The following is a 23,510-nucleotide window of genomic DNA, read 5'->3' on the forward strand; positions in this document are numbered from 1 at the left end:
TTAGAGGAAAGTTGTATGTTTCATCTTTGCTACACTGCACCCTGACTGGCTTGTCTCCTCCCCGTGACTCTTCTGTAGTGGGATGTCCAGTTGCCTACAGATGGGCTTTGGGTCCCCACTCCACATTCTCCCTCATTCATAATGATACGATTTTTTTGTTCTTTGATGCCTGATACCCAATGCCATCGACACCTCATGATCACACAGGCTGGTGTGCTTCTTCCATGTGGGCTTTGTTGTTTCTGAGCTAGACCCAGATGCTATATCTTTTGATAGCCGGGCACCATCAGCTTTCTTCACCACATTTGCTTATGTACCCATTTCTCTTCAGGGATTGTGTCGGGGAGGTGAGCATCATGGAATGCCAGTTTAGTAAAAGAAGGTGTTCTTGCATTGAGGGAGTAATTGAGTGGAGGCCCAGTGTCCACCTGTTACCTTAATACTAAACCTATAAATATATGCACATAGATCTATTTCCTCTTCATCCTATATATTTACATATATACATGTCTGTATTTAGACCTGTATAAATGCCCTTGGCGTCTTGGTTCTTTCCTCTATTTCCTTTTACTTTTCTCCTGTCCCACTGTCATGCTCAGCCTTCATTTGAGTTTCAGTAATTCTTCTTAGTTACATTGCCCTTGATCAAGCCCTAGCAGGCCTCTTAGACCCTCCTTGCCACTGATTTTGGATCACTTGTTCCCTTGTCCTTGGGTTGGTTAACACCACTTCCTTTCCCCTACCTCCCTCTCTCCCATGTCCTCCCCACCACCCCCCAACCATCAGTCCCTTGGTTTTTTTAGTCCAGATTACTTATCCTGCCTATCTTATCTAGATAGAGCAAAACAAAGCAACAAAAAGCCAATGACAAAAAAAAAGTTTGTAAATAGTTCAAGGTCTGTTTGTTGACCTTTAGGAGTGTTTTCCGGTTAAGTCTGATGGGGTGCCATGCCCTGGCCCCAAAGTCTGTTTTTCGCGCTCCCTCGGGACTTCCTTGTCTGCCCCCCTTGTTGTTCTGTTGCACATCCTTAGTGTTTTACTTTGGTGTGATGGGATCAGATTGGGTGCAATTCCCGCACTGTGTCTCCAGTGTTGTCCCCTTTAGAGCTATGCATCCGTGAGGGATGTCGTGGGTAGTAGTGGGACCGACTATATGGTCCTCTCTGTGCATTGGCCACTCTGAACAGGGATATTGTCTTAAAGGCTTGGTGGGCCAGTATGTGCTCCACTTTCTCTTCCTCCCCCTTCATTTTCTCCCGAGTGCTCTGATCAGACATGTCTCTCTCCCTGAGCTGTAGCTTCATTGCTGTCCTCTGAAGTAAATTCCTCTTGGGGGAGGGGTGGCTCTCCACGTAGTTGGGATTGGGGCGGGCACCTCAGACCTCTACTGGTTCCCTGCTTCATGCCAGTATGTTGTATTCACATCTTGGAGCACCGAGTTGAAGTAGGCCAGGAAGTGTTTTGTAGAAGGTTACAAACCCCTAGTGACAACTACGATTAAGTAATAGACCGCCCCCCTTCTGCCAGCTATTAATAGTGTATAATGACATAATTAAAATTCATAGACAGTATATAAAGCAAAAAAATGCGTGCACAGAAGAGTATTTATTTTGTGATTGAGTCCCCTTAAGTTCAGAAAAGGAGCATAATGGCATAGTAGTTATGAGTTTGACTGCTAACCTCAAGGTCAGGAGTTTAAAATCCCTGACCTCTCCTCAGAAAAAGGATGAGACTTGCTGCTCCCTTAAAGAGCTATAGTCTCAGAAACCCTTGGGGCAACTCACCCTGTCCTACATGGAATCAACTCGATGGCAGTAAGTTTAGCATTTTTGGTTAGGTTCAGAAACAGCTAAAACCAGGGGGGTAGAATCAGCATGGTGGTTGTCTGTGGTGGGTAGTGGGAAGGGGATTAGAGAAACTTTTCAAGGTGATAGAAATGGTCTCTGTCTTGCTTGGCATGGTGCTTACATTGGAGGTAAGCATTTATTAAAAAAATTAATAACGTGTCCTTAAATATTTCACTGCATATACTTATTACTGCAATAAAAAAATAGTGTAAACCTAAAGGGATATTTGCTCATTGGTTAGAAATACATATATACTTAAAATAATATGTGTGAATTAATACTTAAATATTTACTTGACTCTGATACATGGAAGTATATTAGATTTTCAGCATATGTGCAAATGTGCTTGACACACTGGATGAATATGGATTGTGATAAGAGATGTAAGAGCCCCAATAAAAGAATTTAATTAAAAATAAAGAGATATCTGTCAGAATAAGTTTTTTTAAATTATTTTTTTACTATGGTACTTAGATATATCCACTTATATAAATTACATAAACAAATGTGTATATACCCATCAATTGCATACGTTCTTTTGAGGATTATTTCTATAGTGAGGCAGCAATGTCAGTGTAAAGGAAAACCTTAATGTGGAGGGAGTAAACTATTCAGATTGTCAAGGACTCTTGTCTTTGTTAGGTGTCATCGAGTCAGTTCGGATTCCACAGCAACTCTGTACAACAAAACACTGCCCCATCATGAGCCCTCGTCACAATTGTCCTTATCTTGAGTCCATTGTTACAACCCCTGTGTCCATCCATCTTGTTCCTCCACTTTACCAAGCGTGGGGTCCTTTTCCAGGGACTGGTCTCTCCTGACAGTATGCTCGATAAGATGAAGTCTCACATGCTTGCTTTTAAGAATCACTCTGGAATGAGGGGGGCAGTGCGGAGTGGAGACCCAAAGCCCATTTGTAGGCCATTGGACATCCCCTTACAGAAGGGTCTCGGGGAGGAGACGAGCCAGTCAGGGTGCGATGGAGCAATGATGAAAAATACAACTTTCCTCTAGTTCCTAAATGCTTCCTCCCCTCCTCACTATCATGATCCCAATTCTACCTTGCAAGTCTGGCTAGACCAGAGGATGTACACTGGTGCAGATAGGAACTGGAAACAGGGAATCCAGGGCGGATGATCCCTTCAGGACCAGTGGTGTGAGTGGCGATACTGGGAGGGTAGAGGGAGAGTGGGTTGGAAAGGGGGGAACCGATTACAAGGATCTACATGTGACCTCCTCCCTGCAGGGCGGACAGCAGAAAAGTGGGTGAAGGGAGATGTCAGACAGGTTAAGATATGACAAAATAATAATTTATAAATTATCAAGGCTTAATGAGGGAGGGAGAAGCGGGGGGGAGGGAGGGGCAAAATGAGCTGATGCCAGGGGCTTAAGTGGAGAGCAAATGTTTTGAGAATGATGAGGGCAACGAATGTACAAATGTGCTTTACACAATGAATGCATGTATGGATTGTGATAAGAGTTGTATGAGCCCCTAATAAAACGATTAAAAAAAAGAAAACAACAACAAAACAAGAATCACTCTGGCTGTATTTCTTCCAAGACAGTTCTGTTTGTTCTTTTGCCATGGGATCCCACGGTACTTTCATTGTTCTTCACCATGACCACCACAAATCAGATGTATGGATTCTTTGTCCTTCCTTATTTATTCAGTGTCCAACTTTCACATTCATATGAGGAAATTGAAAATACCATGGCTTGAGTCAGGGCCACCTTCGTCTTCAAAGTAACGTACTTGCTGTTCAACACTCTAAAGATCTGGTGCAGCAAGTTTACCTGTTGCAACACATTTTTAATATCCTAACTGCTGTTTCCATGAGCATTGATTGACTTAGACCCTGAATTTCAAATTATAGACATTTGTTTCTTTGTTGTTGTTTTTTATTTTATTGGGGCCTCTTACAGCTCTATCACAATCCATACATCCACCCATTGTGTCAAACACATTTGTACATATGCTGCCATCATCATTTTCTTTCTATTTGAGCCCTTGGTATCACCTCACCCACCTCCAGCTCAACCCCCCCCCCCCCCAGCTCATCCTCCCCACCCATGAACGCTTGATAATTTATCATTATTTTTTTCAAGTCTTACATCAACTATCATCCTTCACTCACTTTTCTGTTGTCTGTCCTTCCTGGGAAGGGGTTGTATGTCAGTCATTGTGATTGGTTTTCCCTTTGTCCCCCAGCCTTCCCCTTTCCCTCCTGGTATGACTACTCTCTTTATTGGTCCTGTGGGGTTGTTTTCTTTGTTTTATGCTGTAAGATATGAACAGTAAATGTACCAAAAAATATTTTCGATGCCTAATATGTTACAAGTTGAGAATATAGTTATATAAGTATGCACCCTGCAAAGTTGTGTGATCTACTTAGAAAAGTTACCAGTTCTGCTTATTCGCGCTAATTGAAAATTACATTTAAGATTAGATTAGCTGCAATAACTAAATGATGTGGATTATTTTTACCAAGAGATGCATTTTCTCAAATTATTTTGAGTTCATCCAGTTGATTCTTCTAAAAGTACATGATATCTGTTCTTATCAATTCTCTATATTTGAATATTACAGATTAGCAAGAGTATTCAAATAATTATTAATGTGTCAGCAACTTTCCTAAGTAAGTCATTTTAACCTGAGAAATCCTATTATAAAATACACTAGTTTGTGTTAGCTTTTTTTTAAAAAAAATTAATTTTTATTTTTTTGTCGTTGTTCATGTACTTTAACCTTTACTACACGTCATTACTTTTTCCTTTTCCGAGGCCCATCTTAATTGTGCATACTCTCAAAGCTTTCTTTCACTTTATATTTCTCTGTGCTCATAGGAAATATGTGGAAAATCTTAATTATCCTGTTTTTTTACACCAAAAAATAATTTACTACCAGAATTAGAACATAATATAACAATATTATCTGCTAGTGATAAAGTTGAATTTTCTACTTATGAGCACTTCTTTGAAAATTCTGATCTGAACAGGAACGCGTTCAAAAGACCTTTCCTCATCCAATTGATAAGTGGGCTATTGCTGATGCACAATCTGCCATAGAGAAACGTAAACGAAGAAATCCTCTCTTACTGCCTGTGGACAAAATCCATCCTTCATTGAAGGTAATAACAAAATGGAACAGTGAGGAAGTTCTTTATAGATACTACCATTGAGTCAATTCTGATGCATAGCTACTCAACAGGACAGAGTAAACGGCTCCTCTGGGTTTCTAAGACTGTAAAGCTCTATGGTAGTAAAAAGCCTCTTCTTTCTCCTGCGGAGTTGCTAGTGATTTAGAACGGCTGACTTCGGGGTAACAGCACAATGTATAACCCAGTACACTACCAGGGCTCCTCAGCTTTATAGCAAAGGAGAGTTTATGTAGTATTGCTTGTGCAGTGCTTAAAAGCACTTGACTGCTAACTGAAGGGTTGGCAAGCTCACTAGCTGTTTTGGAAGAGAAAGATGAGGCACTCTGGTCCCATAAAGATTGGAAATCCTTTGGGGCTGTTCAACTCTCTTATAGGATTGTTATGGGTCAGAATCAACTTTATGGTACTGAATTTTGATTGTTGTATTTATATAATATAATCTATTTTTGTGCATATTGGTTTGTATGAGTATGCATATATTTTTTAGTGTGTACATATAATAAAGGTAAATACATTGATAAAACCAGATTGTAGATTAAATAATTTTCAGAGTTTATGATAGTAATTATATTATTGGGATATCTTCCAAGGACTGCTGCTGACAGATTCCATTGAATTTGACCTAGATTCTTTTTTAGGTTGATTAAGAAAATACATCTCAAAAAAGGTACTATGAGATGAGCACTCTCTTTAAATTAATCCAAGTTTATTATAGATACTGTTACATACATTTGAAAAATATGACTTTCAGTGTATGTTGTTTTAGTCTTATCTATGTTTGGTGTTTTTGTATTTCAAGATCCCTTTGTAGCTATTTCAAGAACACCCTGTCTCATGTACACGTTTGCCTTAATAGAAGCGACTGTAATGAAGGAATGGAATACTGGTTAAACACCTTTTAAGGTAGCAGATACTTGTTAACTGGGTTTTGGATAAAGTACTAAGTTGCTTTCGATGAAGTACAGCCAAAGATTTCTATGGTAGAATAAATTATCTATTTTTGTTTCATGTAAAAAACATTGGCTTAAAAAAAGACTGACTAAATTAGCTGTCTCTTATAAAAATAAACCCACACATTCTGGGATCAAGGGCTCATTTTATATCACAAGGTACTCATAAGTTTAGACATTTGACTTATAGAAAATTCCTTCTATGTAAAAGTATTAGTAGAGACTCTTAAGTATTTAATGATACTTGGCAGTGCTGTCTGGAATTAAATGGCTTCTTTCTTCACAGGAAGTTTTAGGATACAAAGTTGACTACCATGTCTCCTTATATATTGTGGCTGTGCTAGAATATATATCAGCTGATATTTTGAAACTGGCTGGGAATTATGTTTTTAATATCCGACATTATGAAATATCTCAGCAGGACATTAAAGTGTCAATGTGTGCAGATAAGGTAAGTGTTAAAAGAAATTTAAATTTACTTGGTTAATAGTGACTAAATGTCAACATATGGTCAGATGTGTTTGACACAATTGATGTATGTATGGATTGCAATAAGAGCTGTAAGACCCCCCAATTAACAAATACATTACATATTTTTAATACATAATTATGTTAGTAATTTTTATAATTTCTGATATTGAAGGAAAGGAAAACCCTGGCTATACATACAAACCATGGAGCAGGAGTGGCATTGTTCATTGGCAAGACCAGCTGTATAGAGTGGGCAGTGAGCTAGAGAAGGATTTGAAATACGTAGTATAGAACAAACTTGTTTTTATTTATTTTTTCCTAATAATAAAATGTTTTATTAAGGACTCATACAACTCATCACAGTTCATATATCAATTGTGTAAAGTACATCTGTACATTCATTGCCCTCATCATTTTCAAAGCATGTGCTCTCCACTTAAGCCCTTGGCATCAGGTCCTCTTTTTTTCCCCCTCCCTCCCCGCTCCTCCCTCCTTCATGAGCCCTTGATAATTTATAAATTATTATTTTGTCATATCTTGTACAAACTTGTTTTTAGAAACATCACTTGGCAGACTGAATTGGAAATACTGGTGGCAAGGGGAATCAAATTACAAAAGTAGCATATCCTTGTAAAAATGGCAACTGCTTAATCTAAAACAAAAGTGTGAGAAGATGGTTAGAATTGACCCAGTTAAGAAATATTTCTGAGTTAGATTTGATGACTGATTTGGTATAAAAAGTGAAGAAGTGATATATTTAGGGTAATGGCAACCTTTTTAGGTATAAAGACTGTGCTGTTATTAGGAGTAGAGCATATATGGAGAGGTTTGTTTATACAGGAAGATATCTAACAAGGCTTGGATAAAACTTGACTGAGTCTTCAGAGATGCTGAGCTTAGAGATAAACTTCTAGGATTCATTATCATAGATAGTAATTGGAGGTCATTCTAGTGGATGAGCTCTCTTGGACAAAGTGTAGCACACATTTCAAATTGGTGGTCTGCTAGTGACAAAGGAAGAAACTATCCAGATTTGTTGCTTAAATTTTAATATTTTTACCTTTCATTAATACTTAAAATTATTATTAATACTTTTAAGTCCAAAAATTTCACGTAGAAGTGTTGATTCCAGTCTTTTGAAAAAAGAAATCCACAAGGTGTGGGAGAATTTTCCCGGTGTTGAAAAGACTCTTCTTTTTTTGGTGACAGCCTTCTGGCTGCTTCTTATATTACAATAATGTTACCTGTTTCAGCCCAGCATCATTTGAATACAAGGCTGGCAGTATTGTGAGACCAGAAACCAAACATAGGGTGGTCAGTGGTAAAGAAAGCTCCACTGGCAGGCTGGCGACACAGACGGCTAGGCTAGAGAAAGTTTGAAGAAGTAGAGCGTAGTCAGCTGTGGAAAAACTAGATTAAACAAAGCAAGCTGTTACACTTAACATGAGGGAGGCATCAGTAACAGCAGTTTTGGTAATGTGCTTGAGAGGGAATGGAAGTCTGAAAATAGAGCTGACCTGAAAAATAGAGGGAAGAGAAGCATTTGTATGGTTTATGTATTATTTCTTTCATTGTTTGACATACCTGTTTTAAAACAGATTTTTATCTGCTAATTTCTTGTTCAGCTTTATTATCTTCCTTAAGTGTCTTCTTTTGTTTGCTTATTTAGAAGATCATCTTGCACCTTTCTGGTGTTTTTTAGAAAGAATGAGTTTTATCTATTATTATGGTGTCAGAATTCTTTTATCTCTGAAGTTGTTTTATTTCATGGATCTTCCTTTTTGGAATTGTATTTATCTTTTTTCCTGAATTCTAAGAAATGGTTTTCAGTAAGTCTTGACCATATAATGAACTGGGCCTAAATTATTTTTTAACTTATTCTAAAATTCAGTCCCTTTTTTTCCATAGTCACTTTTTTCCTATTGTTTTGATTGATAACTAATGTTTGTGTATAGGTTGACTTAAGTTTAAAGTAGCAGCCTTTCCTATTATGTAAAAGAAGAAATTGCCATTACAGTAAGAGTATGTGGGATGCTTGGTTTTAACAGATGAACATGATAATGGTTGTCAGCATAGTAAATATTCATCTGAAAGCATCTATCTTACGCCTCTACAGTAGTATCACATGTTTTTCTCCTTTTAACTTTCATGCAGTAGGGTATAAGGAATTACCCAGACATACTACTGGCATAACTGGTTTATTGAACTTTGCAGATACTGCATTTACAAACTATGGCCATCTTGTGTCCAGCAAGTCTGTTGGTGCCATTTTCCCATGTGCTTACTTCATGACGTCACATTTTTTGTAATTCTCACAATTTTTAATTTTTCCCCCCATAATGATGATAGTTGTATAGATAATAGACTACAGGATAGTGCAAACATAACTAATATGCACTGGGGAACATAAAAATTGATGTGACTCTATATTGTTTTCTCTCGGGCGGTGGGCGGTCTGGAACGGAATCTACAGTGTGTCCACGGCACGCTGGTAGTGTGTATCTTATGTACATTGCCTCATTAAATCCTTCCCTCGGTTACACTTTACACACCAGGGGTCTGTGTCTCAGAAAGGTAAATAACTTGTCTCCAGTCACAAGTAAGTAAGTAGGGAGCTGGACTTTTGGCTTAGATTATTGTTCTCCAAAGTTATGGCCTTTTCCACATGTATATGTTATACTTACAAACACATACACACACATTTTCCACAGTTTTATTTCAGAAATAATTTTATTACACTCAGTTTATTTTAATGTTTTTCCCTTTTAGCTTTTCATTTTTCTCTTATTTTCAATTTTCATACACAAATTAGCATGTATTTAAAATTTTTTTATTGTGAATAAGGTGAAAGGTTTACAGTCTAGTCATTTTTTAATTCCACAGCTTATCAGACCTTCTAGTAACCGACCCTGTTCCCAGAGTTTGTCCTACCTTTTCCCTTTGGTTGGATCTAATCATCCCCTTTACCCAAGTGCCCACCTATCTGCAAATCAGCCTGTTTTATAAGTAGCTCTCATCTTTCTAAGATGTATTCATTTCAAGTACTTTGAGATACATTTATAAAAGTAAGGAAAATTTTTATAAATTACTTATTTATATTTCTTAGGTTTTGATGGACATGTTTGATCAGGATGACATAGGCTTGGTTTCTCTCTGTGAAGATGAACCGAGTTCTTCTGGTGAATTAAACTATTATGACCTTGTCAGAACTGAAATTGCAGAAGAAAGACAGTATTTACGGGAACTCAATATGATCATAAAAGTTTTTCGAGAAGCCTTCCTTTCTGACAGAAAGCTCTTTAAACCTTCTGTAAGTACATTGTGGGGTTTTGAAATTCTATATACCCTCAAAAGATGTATATAACTGTTTAAAATAACAAATAGTAACTTCTTAGACTGTATGCTTATACAAAAGTGTTCTTTTTATCCGAGTTTTAAAATATGTGACTTACACTAATGTAATGCACTGACAGCGAGACAGAGTTTTTACAAGGGAGATACCCTGTCACGAAATTTTCGGCTGTGCAGTATCTGACATTTATAGTCAGTGATTGAAAGTGATGAAAGCAATGCATATATAGTTCAAAGAAGAAAGTGCTAACTTTTTCCTGATCTTGTGGTAAGTACTCTAAGATGGTAATTTAAAGTTTTGAAAGTACACCTTTAAAAAGTAAAAGTTTATGCAGAGTGCCACAAAAACAACAACAGAACTGCTTTCTGCGGGGAGAGGAGTAGGAGCAGGGTGGGAAGGGTGGGGACCCAGGGGGCAGCTCTACTTGTGTAATGTTCATACTCACCTCTGAGCAGTCCTTCTAGACTGTTTGTTTTGTTGTTTAAATGGTTGTCTTTTATCACAGGGTTTATTTTTCCTTAGATAGTTGTGTGTCTGTCCCTCGCTTTTTGAGTACTCAGCCATCTTCCACCTCCTGACTTCTTTCCCACTGTTATATGAGTGATGATAGTGTTGTTCAGACACAGCTGGGCCAGGCAGTGATTCAGATTAGGAACTGATTGAGTTTTTCTCATTGTTTTAAAGAAGAATGGGTCAGTGACAATTCAAGCTGTCTTAATTGGCCTCATTCAACTTTGTTTTTATATATATGCTTAGTTTTACAGTATTGATAAATTACTCCCATTGGGTATACTACCTTCAAGTAGTAAGAATTTTGTTTTTTAAAATGTGTCCTCAGTCTTGTGAAATAGGTAAGATCACCATTGAATTGATTCACACTAATGGCATTTATTGTGTCGAGAGTAGAACTATGCCCCATAGTTTTTAATATCTGATTTTTCAAAAGTAGATTGCTAGGCCTTTCTTTTGAGGCACCCGGTGAATAGCCAAGTGCATTTATCATTTGCCCCACCCACAGACTACAAGGTGGGTAGGACAAGTATTAGTATCTCTATGTTGTTATGAAGAAGTTGACACAAAGTGGTTATTGTTTGACCAAATAAATTGTAGCGCTTGAAGTTGAATTTGGGTTCTTTTCTCTAACTATAATTGAGTTTAGGTTTTATGTACAATGCTATGACAAAAAATGTTAAAATGCTAATAACAACAAGAACAAAAAAAGCGAATAGTTAATATCTTTGCTTTTTCAGTGCCCCATTAGCTCCATTCCTCAGGAAGTAATCTTTATTGACTCCATTTCACTGATTGGTGCTGATTTTACAGAACACTTCTGTTATAATATTGGAGGTTAGAGGGAGATAAAGAGAACTTTTTTATTTTTCTGTCACTATCTAATGTCTTTGGTATATAGATCAGACTTAATTTTTTCTTTTTAGGTATAGACCATTTAACATCAAAGCATAGTGCTCAGCAAATAATGGATGAAGGGCCGAAGGACTTGAGATTGATCTTTTTTTTTTCTTTCTGAGATTGAGCTTAATTTACTTCTATAGGCCCCACTTCTGTCTATATGCTTACACTTATGGTTGGCCTAATATGTCAGGAGCATTTTATAGATATGTTCTCATTTAGTCTTCATAAACACTCTGTGAAGGTAGCTAGTAGGGTACCTGCTGTGTGACTCTGAACAAATTACTGCTCTGTTGGAATGATTAACGTGCCTAAGATGGTTATGAGGTGACACAGCAAATGCCGAGAATAGAATTGCTCAGCAAGCAGTAGCCATTAAGGCCATCATTGTCCTAACCCAGGGGCATCCACTTAGCAAATGGTGGAGGTAGGATACAAACAGGTTTTTCATATTCCAAAGCCCATGATGTTTCTGTTAGAAACTGTTGAGTGAATAATAATTGACTATAACCTAGATCAGGGATGCGAAACCTTTTTTTTTCCTGCCAAAGGCCCTTTGGATAACATCATTCTCAAGCCATATAAAATTACCAAGTTAAAGAGTAACCTTCTATATTTGGTCAGACATTTAATTAACATCCCTAATGTGATGGCAGGGATTACTCTTTGGTGAGGTGTGTGAGTTACTGGCACTCATGATTTCATGAACCTTGCATGGCCTATGGGCTATACTTACCCTACCCCTGACCTAGGTAGTTAGATGATTTGTGTATGCCAGAGGACTTGAACCTGCTTCTAGATCTAATTCATGTTGAGAGCTTGACTGAAATCTTTAATTCTACCTCAAAATTCAGGAGGCTGACTATAAATTGTGCAACCAGATTGTATCTGGGATTAGGAGTCAGGTCTTCAGTCTGATCCCAGCTCTTGTTATTAACTAGCTCTCTAAGAACTTGATAAAGTTTAGCATCTTAAGCTATCTTAAACACTAAAATGCTGTTATTTGTGCAAAGCAGTGTTTCCCAAAGTGGGCGATACCGCCCCCTAGGGGATACTACAACAATCTATGGGGCCTGCATAAACAGATACATAAATTTTATCATGATTACAGTACAAAAGTTTTAGTTGCCAGGAAACCGCTATGTAATATTTTTTTCCTTAAAAAAAGGGTTGGTAGGCCAAATAAGTTTGGGGACCTATTAAAGAGCTGTCCGGTCATCTCATCCACAATTAGAAACTTTAAAATTCTTAGAGAAAACTATCTAGAATGTATATTTCCCAATATTTTACTATTTCTAATTCACTACCTAATTCATGATTTAATTTAAGTCTTAGAATATATTGGCATGAGATTGGTGAAAATATACTCTTAATGCTTATGTAATGCTCATACTTAATTAAAATAATCTTGGAATATATATGACAAAATATTTGCCACTTAATCATTTGAAGTGTATAATTAAGTTAGATTAATTACATGTATCACTTTGAACAGCCAGCATCACTATTTTCTAAAAGTTCATATCACCCCAAACAGAAAATTCATATCCATAACAGAATAACTTCCCATTTTCACCCTTCCCTTTCCTCTAGTCCAGTGGTTCTCACCCTGTTTGTTGTGACCCCTTTGGAGGTCGAATGATAGTAGCAAAATTACAGTTATGATGTAGCAACAAAAATAATTTTATGGTTGGGGGGGGTCACCACAACATGAGAAATTGTATTAAAGGGTTGCAAGAAGGTTGAAAACCACTGTTCCAGTCCCTTGTAGCCATTAGTAAACTGTTGTCTTTGTTTTTCTTTATTACTGTTTCATATAAGTGGAATCATGAGGGGGTACTCCCCAAAACTGGAAGACTCAGCTGGGTGGAGCTTTTGTAGTATTCATTGTAGTACACATTTTCCCCACTAGGCGAGCATTGAGCAACTCACCGAGCTAATGTACCCAGTGGTATCACCTGGGAAGGCTCTCTCTGGTCACAATGAATTTTTTCATAAAAGCAGTTTTGCTTGAATCTTGTTTTTTGTTTTAACCTAGTTTTTTTGTGATGGCTGATTTTTTTTTGGGGGGGGGTTGTGATGGCTGATTTATGAGAACAGTGTATGCCTGTGAAATTTTGTTTCCTGCTGGGGGGAAATGCCACAGAAACTATTGTGATGTTGCACACAACTTACCAAAAAAGGATTATGGGAAAAATTAAAGTGTACAACCTTTATTTTCTTCTTTCAAAGAAGTTGAAATATCGATTGATGACAAACCTTGTTGTGGACATCTGTTAACTAACAGACAAAAATATTGACTCCGTGCATATTGCGTTCATTCTACCAGCTGAGACTGTTAATCAAGCTTTCTATTTAGAGGTTTTGAAAAGATTGCAGAATAGTGTGACAAAAAAGGCCTGATCTGTGGCAGATAGGAGACTGGTTTTGCCACCACGACAATGCACCTGCTCATGCAGCTATCACAGAGCGGCAGTTTTTGGCAGAAAACAGCATGCCTCTCTTGCCCCACATACCTGACTCACCTGACCTCGCTCTGGTGTGACTTCTTTTTGTTTCCTCAAATGAAGAGGGACATGAAAGCTATTTGATGATGAGAAGAGGTGAAGAAAAAACCGAGAGAGGTGTTGTCAGCCATTCAAACATGAGTTTGAAAAATGTTTCCAAGAATGGAATCTCAGATTTGACAAATGTATTAAGTGTAATGGAGAGTACGTTGAAGGTATTAAGGCTGTTTTGTAAAAAAATTTAAATACAGAACTGGGGGGGGTGGGATTCTGGTTTTTTAGGGGTACCTCCTTGTATAGTATTTGTCCTTTTGTATCTGACTTAGTTCATTAAGCACCTTTTTCGAGTTTGATCCATGTTGTAGCATGTACTTGAACTTTTTCCCCAACAGTTTTATTGGTATATAATTTACATACCATACAGACGGATAGTTCATTTGTTCCATCATATCAAGGGAAATTGTTCAGTCAGCACCCCATCTATCTTACAGCATCCTCCCCCCACCTCCATGGTTAAATTGTCTTTAAAGTGAGTTGTGCAATCCTGATTGAACTTCACTTCTCTTATGGCTTAATGTACTCCATTGTGTGTGTGTGCGCGTGTGTGTAAAATCTTTTGAAAAGACATCTGTTCATGGACATTTGAGTTGTTCTTTTTTGCCTGCTGTGGATAATGGTGAGGTAAACCTTGGTTTATAAGTGTCTTAGTCCCTGCTTTCAATTATTTTGGGTGTACATCTAGAAGTAGAATTGGTGGGTCATGTATTTATTGTTTTGAGGAGCCCCTAAACTTTTCCACAGTGGCTGCCCCATTTTACATTCCTACCAGCAGTGTACAAGGGTTGTAATTTCTAGACTTTTTCCTGATAATTATTATTATTATTGTTTTTTATAATAGCCATTCCAGTTAGGGTGAAGTGGCATCTCATTGCAGTTTTACTTTTAATTTCTTTAATGACAAATAGTGTTGAACATTTTGTCTATGTGTGTGCTTATTAGTTATTTGTGTATCTTGTTTGAGGATATGTGCCTTTTAAAAAAGTAGAAGGTGCCATCTTCGGACGCAGCCTTTCTGTGCCCATTCTTCAGGCAACTCTCCACCCCTTACTCTAGCGAATCCTAGAAGCCTTGTACTCTTGTGAACAAATAGACCTTCTGGTATTATGGAGCCCCTGTGTGCGGGAGCCTGCTCCTCTGAGATCTGTGGCTGTAAGCTGCTGTTTACACAGCTTCTCCCTCTCTCCATTCCTCTGTGTGCCCCTGTCTTTCAAAAAAAAAAAGTAGATGGTTTGTTTTTTTGTTGCTGAATTGTGTGAGTTCTTTCTATGCCCAACAGATTTTAGGCAAAATTCCAACTTCTCATGTCTTAACCTTTATTTTCATTTTTTAGGATATTGAGAAGATTTTCAGTAACATTTCAGATATCCATGAATTGACTGTGAAACTATTAGGCTTGATTGAAGACACTGTTGAAATGACTGATGAAAGTAGTCCTCATCCGTTGGCCGGCAGCTGTTTTGAAGATTTGGCAGAAGTAAGTTTATAAAACTACACCCTAGTCTAGTGTTAGCACTTATTATTTTAAAAAGATATTCTATATGAACATTAGAAGATATTGTAGGCTAGTAGGGGTGGAGGAAGATACTTCGGTGGTAGAATTTTGGTTTAATATTCACCCAGTGTATCCATTGGTAAAACTATAGCCTGTCAGTGGAAAATTGTACGTTGCTATGTACTGAATAGGTTTTAGTGGAACGTCCAGACTAATGTGGATTAGGAAGAAAGGCCTCGCAAGCTACCTTTGGAAATCAGCTAATGGAAACTCTTTGGATCTCAGTGGTCATCCATTGTGCATCAAGCTAACTTGCCAGCAGCCAACAACAAACAGACTACTATAAAAAATACTTTAAATGTAACCGATAGCAAGCTAAAATATCTTGTTTTTACTTTGAAGGTCTCTGGGTGATACAGTTTGCATTTGACTGCTGAAGTAAAGGTTGACACTTTAATTCACCCAGCAGTGTTGCAGATGAAGTTACTGGTATTCTGCATCTAATGCGGATGGGGGTGGGGTGGGGGTAGGGGTGGTGGTGGAGAGAATCACACCACCACTAACTTTTGATTACTATCCTATTAATTTTTGCTTGTCTGCTAGGGAAAAAATAGCATCTTGTTCTTTAGTTTTCCTTTTTTGAAATACAGAAATCAACAATGTTGATTATTTTCCATGTGTTACTTTTATTTTTAAAAAAAAAACAATAGTTTCAGTTTAACCTTGGTAGCCCTAGCTAAAGTTTATTTTTTCCTAGCTAAATTTCAAATCCCAGTCTTTAATTAATATATACACTTAAAAATTAATATACTTTTTATATACTGGAAGTAAATATGCATGAAGGTTAAAATGGTTTCATGCTTGATGACATTAGTCACCTGTTTTTAGACTAAGCGCATATCACCTATTATCAAAGTCACTATTTTGATTAATGCATTTTTAGTAGTATCCATAGTTAATTTTAGTTCTTCCTGAAAAGCAAGCAGTACATTCAAAAATTTAGTTGAGAACTTCGATAGAAATATTCCATTACATAATTTGTATAAAATTAGTATGAAATAGGTTCTTTGGACGCTAACACATTTTTATTTTCTAAAAAAATAGGAGCAAGCTTTTGATCCTTATGAAACATTATCACAGGATGTACTTTCACCAAAGTTCAATGAACATTTCAATAAGTTGATGGCTAAACCTGCAGTTTCTTTGCACTTCCAGGTAAGCTTAAATTGAATTTCTTTAAAAAAAGTAAAGCAAGTAAAGAAATATTCTGCCACCTATCCTTAAAAAACTTGTAATTCTAAAATTATTTTTTAAACTAGTGAAGAAATAACTCACTGTATAATCCTTCAAGTTATGTTACCTCTAAACCCATTTTTAGGTTGTCTTCTGTCTTCCGCTTTTTCTGTCTCTCATAGAAAGAACTTCATGTAGATATATTTTGTTATAACAAATTCGGATTGATCAGTAGAATAATTCTAGATCTAGGATATAGAGAAATCTGGAGAGCTATTGTAAGGCCTTAATCCCCACGAGAGAAAGAACTGGATAAATTATAAGGAGTAGAGAGAATAACCTTCACTATGCTCCTGCTTTTAGACATGGGGCTTATAAGAGATAAGTACATTTATTCTATTGGGTGAGTAGAAAAGCTAATTGGCTCATTAATGTACTTAGATAAAATGGAAATTTGTGGAGAGAGGCAAGTGGAATTATATTTTCACACCGTAACAGCGCTACATTGGTGGAGGTGATTTGACCACTGTAGAAACTTGCAGCTTCTAGACTGGCTCTTCCTTCTCAGCATATGGGATCTTTACTGTCTTCAAGCAAACAAATAAGCTTTTCTTCACTGGTCCCTTCTGGCTAAGTCCTCTTTTCATTTTTTTCTCTTGGCAGCCAACTAGCTTTAGAGTTTTCAAAGTATTTCTTCATCAAATTACTATATCCTACCCAAAATGTAACACTGAAAACAATCATGGAGAATTAACTTAGTTTCCAAATCTGTTGGATATTTTATTTTTCATTTTCATGTCAGTAGCATTTGTTAACCCTCTTGTCCCTTGGCTTCCTTGATATGATTTATTCCTAGTTTTCATCCTCTCCAATTTCTCTTGCAGACTTGTTAATTATAGTTATTTTCCAACCTGAGTAGCCATTTCACCAATAATTAACAATACAGATGATGTTTGAAAACTTCTTGGTTCCAGTTAAAGCACTTTATCATGAAATATCCAGGGGAGTAATTCAAGTCACTATATCAAATATGGAAAGAAATATCGGTCCCAATAAGTCAGGTTTACAGACAAAATCATCCTGTGACTCTTAGATCCTTTATAAGTTCTCAAAAATGATTTATACAGTAATATTTTTTAAACTGGCTTATATCTATGACTAGTGATACACCAAGATTTTTCAGGGTTTATAAATACCTTGAAGACAATTAAATATCTAGACTGCTTGAAAATTTGTTTGTGATCTTTTTCTTCCCCAACATCTTCCATATGTGACCCCATACCATATTGGATTTTCCACTAGGCCAGCGGTTCTCAACTCGTGGGTTGTGACCCCTCTGGGGGGGGGGGTGTCGAATGACCTGTCACAGGGGTCACCCAATTCATAACAGTAGCAAAATTACAGTTATGAAGTAGCAATGAAAATAATTTTATGGTTGGGGAGTCAGCACAATATGAGGAACTATATTAAAGGGTCACAGCATTAGGAAGGTTGAGAACCACTTCTCTATGCATTGTTCCAGGGTATAACAAAACCCGAGTACCAGGAGGCTTCCAAATGTTTGTGGAAAGTTCAAATTCAGTTATCTGTTTATTCCATTTTTCCACAAGCTTTTTGAAGCACCCTTGAGTGTCATTGTGTTGCTTCTGAAGGAGAGTTCACTGAGTGAAAAGCAAAGTGAGGCTCTAAAAGCAGGGATAGGTTGATGGTGGTAAAAACCCTTGGCTAGCCAACACGTCTTAACATAGCTATCTCATTAGCTAGCTAGCTGGGGGAAAAAGTGATGTATATTAGATGACATACATAAAACAAAGCATTTAGAGGTCTATGAGGAACTCTTAGACATTTTCAAACACTTCAAAGAATTGGTTTTCTGGGTTAAAGAGCTTGGGACCATAGTCTTATGAGGTGACTCAGTCAATTGGCACAATAAGGTTCATGGATATCGGATTCTACATCTTAGCTTGGTGAGTAATATCTGATATCTTTAAAGCTTGCTAGTAACCCTCTAAGATGCGGCTGTGGTTCTCATAACTGGAGCTAAAAGCATGGAAGATTTCAGAGTTTCTGTTAGCTCTGCTGTAATGCGTTCTTTATATCGGAGGTAAATGTACCACTGTATCCCTTTGTTTTGTAGTCCACTGCTGATGGCTTTAAAGAGGCAGTGCGATATGTTCTTCCACGCCTCATGCTCGTGCCAGTGTACCATTGTTGGCACTATTTTGAATTGTTAAAGGTAAGATGAAAGCTTCCTTGACTAAAACTACTTAACTATGAAAGGTGTAAGAACGAACTATTTTTTGACTCAGTCGTTATTTTTTTAATACTTTTATTCATTAAAACCAAGAAATCTTAAATTATCTAACTTCTAGGAAGCTTTGGAAAAAACCTTTATTTTTTCATTTATTTTCGATTTCCTTTTAAAAAAGTAATTGGGGGCTCTTATAACTCTTATCACAATCCATACACATTTGTCAAGCACATTTGTACTTTTGTCCCTTATGTCAAGTACATTTGTACTTTTGTTGCCATCATCATTTTCAAAACATTTTCTTTCTACTTGAGCCCTTGGTATCAGCTCATTTCTCCCCTCCCCCACCATCCCTCCTCTGAAACCCTTGATAATTCATAAATTATCATTTTTTTCATGTTTTACACCAACCACTGTCTCTACCTACTTTTTGGTTGTCTGTCCCTCTGGGAGGGGGTTATATGTAGATCATTGTGATCGGTTCCCCCTTTCTCCCCTCACCTTCCCCTTCCCCTCCTAGTATCGCTACTCTCAGTGTTGGTCCTGAGGGATTTATCTGTCCTGGTTTCCCAGTGTTTCCAGCTCTTAGCTGTACCAGTGTACAGACTGGTCTAGCTGATTTGTAAGGTAGAATTGGGGTCATGATCTGATAGTGGTGGTGGTGGTGAAGAATCACTAAAGAACTAGAGGAAAGTTGTAATGTTCATCGGGCTATACTGCATCCTGGCTGGTCCTTCTCGTCCGTGTCACCCTTCTGTAAGGGGATGTTCAATAAGAACCCCTTATTTCTTACTTATCTGAACATCTTTTTGTGGTAGATGAAAGAAAACATATTATTTCATAATATGATCTTAAAATTCCAAACCTTGTAAAAATAGGTTTACTATTTAAAATTTTTCCTTAATTCTTAGAGTGTTTTAAGTCTTTTTTAAATTAAGGAATTAATAACTTCATATTATTGCTTTAAATTTTTGTTTTAAGATTATAAAAAAAAGTACTTTTAAACTATATGTAGAAAATGTTCAACATGACATGTTTTTTTACACCATCTTGAGAGGACGTTTTTTCATTATTATTATTTTTTTAAACATTTTATTAGGGACTCATACAACTCTTATCACAATCCATACACACATCAATTGTGTAAAGCACATCTGTACATTCTTTGCCCTCATCAATTTCAAAGCATTTGCTCTCCACGTAAGCCCTTTACATCAGGTCCTCTTTTTTCCCCCTCCCTCCCTGCTCCCCCCTCCATCATGTGCCCTTGATAATTTATAAATTATTTACAATAAAGAGTGAGTCAATTTGAAGAGTCAGAAGTTATACATATATTTCTATTATGTAATTTATTGCTATGTAAGCCATAGAATTTTTATTAAGCATGTAAAATTATCCTTACTTTGATAAAGTAAATTTAAAATTCAGAGTCAATATTTTCTGGTTCATCCTCTAATTGTGAAAAAGATGGTAGAAGAATCTAATAATGAAAGTTTAATTTTCTTCGTGTTCTTTTAAAAATTTTGTTAATCGTTTTCTTGTTTTTTTCCTAGCAATTGAAAGCATGTAGTGAAGAACAAGATGACAGAGAGTGTTTGAACCAAGCTATCACTGCTCTGATGAATCTCCAAGGTAGCATGGACCGAATTTACAAGCAGTATTCACCTAGACGTCGACCTGGGTAATTCCAAACTATGTAAAATATGGATGTTCTGCATACTCACTTTTATCTGATGTCTTGTGCTATAAAGAAGTGTGTTTATAGAGATAATCACACTTTTGAAAATGCTACTTTATTCCACATTATTCTTTCAATCTTTTAAAATTAGCTTCTTATACTAAGTTATATTTAATAAACTTAAGATGTGTATGAATTTTTTGGTGTAATCTATATAAGAAATTTAGGAGTATTTGTAGTTTCACTTTTTATAGCATTTGGGATGAAATATAGGGCCATTTCTTTCATGTAATAAATTGAGTTGTACATAGAGAATTTCCCAAGGTAATAAATTCTGTTAGTAGAATAAAGTCATTGCTGGGTCTAAACTCTGTGAGGCTGTTTGTTACCTTTGTCACTTGATTTGAGGGAGTTTGCACATTAGCCAATTAGGATTGCCTAGTCATTGATTAAGCTAAATGTATTTCCATCTTTTTTTTAAGGGATCCTGTCTGTCCGTTTTATAATCGTCATTTAAGAAGCAAACACTTGGCTATCAAAAAAATGAATGAAATTCAGAAAAACATAGATGGATGGGAAGGCAAAGATATTGGACAGTGTTGTAATGAATTCATTATGGAAGGTCCATTGACAAGAATTGGTGCTAAACATGAACGCCATATTTTTCTCTTTGATGGCCTAATGATTAGCTGTAAACCTAATCATGGCCAATCCAGGCTTCCAGGTTACAGTAATGCAGAATACAGATTAAAAGAAAAATTTGTCATGAGGAAAATACAAATCTGTGATAAAGAAGATACTTGTGAATGCAAACATGCTTTTGAATTAGTATCCACAGATGAAAACAGCATAATATTTGCTGCTAAATCTGCTGAAGAGAAAAATAACTGGATGGCAGCCCTGATTTCTCTTCAGTACCGTAGTACTCTGGATCGAATGCTAGACTCCGTTTTATTGAAAGAAGAAAATGAGCAACCACTGAGATTACCAAGTCCAGAAGTGTATCGTTTTGTGGTAAAAGACTCTGAGGAAAATATTGTATTTGAAGACAGCTTGCAGAGTAGAAGTGGCATCCCCATGATTAAAGGTGGAACTGTGGTAAAATTAATTGAAAGACTGACATATCATATGTATGCAGGTATGTGAAACTCATAACCAATGCTTATTCTAGGACATAGATTCCCAAACTGCTGTCCTCCGCAGGACGAGACGAAACCATGAGCATACCTCCTAGCCAATGAAAGCGTTTGTGCTCTAGCTCGTAACCCATGGTCAAGTGTAGCTATCTGCTTTCCAGCCCCTCCTGGATTGTTTTAGTGCCCCCACTCTGGGAAACATCGCTGCGAGAGTGTGTGGGACCGGGACCCAAAGAAGTAGATTGACTCCAAATTTTAAGATGACTGGACGATGCAAGGAATAATTAGTTAAATGTTTCTGAAGCATACTGTTGTGTTGTGAGCATTAGTAATGATTCAGTTGGAACTTCCTATCGTGAGCCATTCAGGCAGAGTAGAATTGTCACCTGGGGGTTCCAAGACTGAACTCTTTATGGGAGCAGAAAGTGTCATCTTTCGCCCAAGGAGAAGCTTGTAGATTTGAACCACTGACCTTGTTGTTAGCAGCCCACCAGTGCCACCACGGCTCCTTATTTGTGTCTCTAAAATTGGACATTCATAAATTTTTACATTTGAAAACAATCCATATTTCTCAAGAAATAGCATCAATGGCAAGAAGAGCTAGAGTAAACAGAAAAGTAAAGGGTAGGATCCAAAGCAGGTTATTTTGAGCTAATTAAACTCTAATTTGAACATGCAACCTGTTTTTGTGCTCTCCCATTTCAGATCCCAATTTTGTTCGTACTTTTCTTACTACATACCGTTCATTTTGTAAGCCCCAGGAATTGCTAAGCTTACTGATGGAAAGGTAAGAAAAATATATGCTGCTTTTATTTTCTTAGGTTGCCAAACTTTTTTGGCTTACCACCCCTTTTTCAGAAAAACAAACAATTACTCAATGCTCTGTAGGCAATTAAATATTTTTTTACTATAACCATAACCCACGATACAGAGTAGGTGGGTGTGTACTTTTGCAGCCCCCGGGATAGTCCCACTGACCCCCAGAGGGCAGTATTGCCCATTTTGGCAAGTACTGGCTTTTATTAATATTTATGGTAACTTTATTGTTTGCTCTATACTTTGCAAAGTACATAGCACTTAGTAAGTCCTTATTGCCTTTTTTGAGCATATACGTTTGTCATTACATTAGCAATATTACTGTTCCCTTCAAATAGATTGCTCCCTGAAATCTGTTTACTACTGAGGTCTTTTCAGATGTTAGCAGATTTCAAGGAATTAGCACAGTGGTCCAGTTTCAGAGGACCAAAAATATTTATGTATTTTAACAAAATATTTTATCTGTGTAATAAAATGATAATTCCTTTAAATAGAATTTAAATCTTTTCAGTTAGGAAAAATCCCCAACTTTTTATTACAGAAAAATTTAAAGTATAACAAGAGTACAACAAATAGGACTATACTAACCCCATTTATACATTATCCAGTTTTTGTTTGCTTCTTTTTAATTAATTAATTAATTAATTTTTCAACATTTTATTAGGGGCTCATACAACTCTTATCACAATCCATACATATACATACATCAATTGTATAAAGCACATCTGTACATTCTTTGCCCTAATCATTTTCTTTCTTTCTTTTTTTTTTTAATCTTTTTATTGGGGCTCATAAGGCTCTTATCACAATCTGTGCATACATCAAATGAGCAAAGCACGCTTATACATTCGTTGCACTCGTCACTCTCATAATTCACCTTCCACTTGGGTTATCCAGTTTTAATAATTATCAACTCATGGGCAGTCTTGTTTGATATCTTTCCATACCCACGTAAATATTACTCTCAGGATTATTTTGAAGTAAATTCCAGGTATCATTGTTATTTCATCTGTAAATATTTTCTTGTGTTAAGGATTTTTATTTAAAATTTAATCAATATTATTAGAGTTAAACAGACCCTTTATCATGATTAATTTTTTTAATAAAATTTTGAATCAAGTAGATGATTAGATAAGCCACTTTGATCAT

General features: G+C 36.7%; 1 protein-coding gene across 1 annotated transcript in view; it reads left to right on the plus strand.

Annotated features, from left to right (window-relative positions):
- Window positions 1-23,510, plus strand: part of SOS2 (SOS Ras/Rho guanine nucleotide exchange factor 2) — a 72,132-nt gene that overhangs the window by 20,144 nt on the left and 28,478 nt on the right. The window contains exons 3-11 of the mRNA XM_075532368.1: window positions 4,844-4,975; window positions 6,242-6,406; window positions 9,533-9,736; window positions 15,086-15,229; window positions 16,352-16,462; window positions 18,618-18,716; window positions 20,285-20,412; window positions 20,892-21,547; window positions 22,251-22,332. Of these exons, the coding sequence (XP_075388483.1) occupies window positions 4,844-4,975; window positions 6,242-6,406; window positions 9,533-9,736; window positions 15,086-15,229; window positions 16,352-16,462; window positions 18,618-18,716; window positions 20,285-20,412; window positions 20,892-21,547; window positions 22,251-22,332 (1,721 nt within the window). The remainder of the gene's footprint in view (window positions 1-4,843; window positions 4,976-6,241; window positions 6,407-9,532; window positions 9,737-15,085; window positions 15,230-16,351; window positions 16,463-18,617; window positions 18,717-20,284; window positions 20,413-20,891; window positions 21,548-22,250; window positions 22,333-23,510) is intronic.

This window comes from Tenrec ecaudatus, chromosome 14 (genome assembly GCF_050624435.1).
Source record: "Tenrec ecaudatus isolate mTenEca1 chromosome 14, mTenEca1.hap1, whole genome shotgun sequence".
In the NCBI taxonomy this organism is placed as follows: domain Eukaryota; kingdom Metazoa; phylum Chordata; class Mammalia; order Afrosoricida; family Tenrecidae; genus Tenrec; species Tenrec ecaudatus.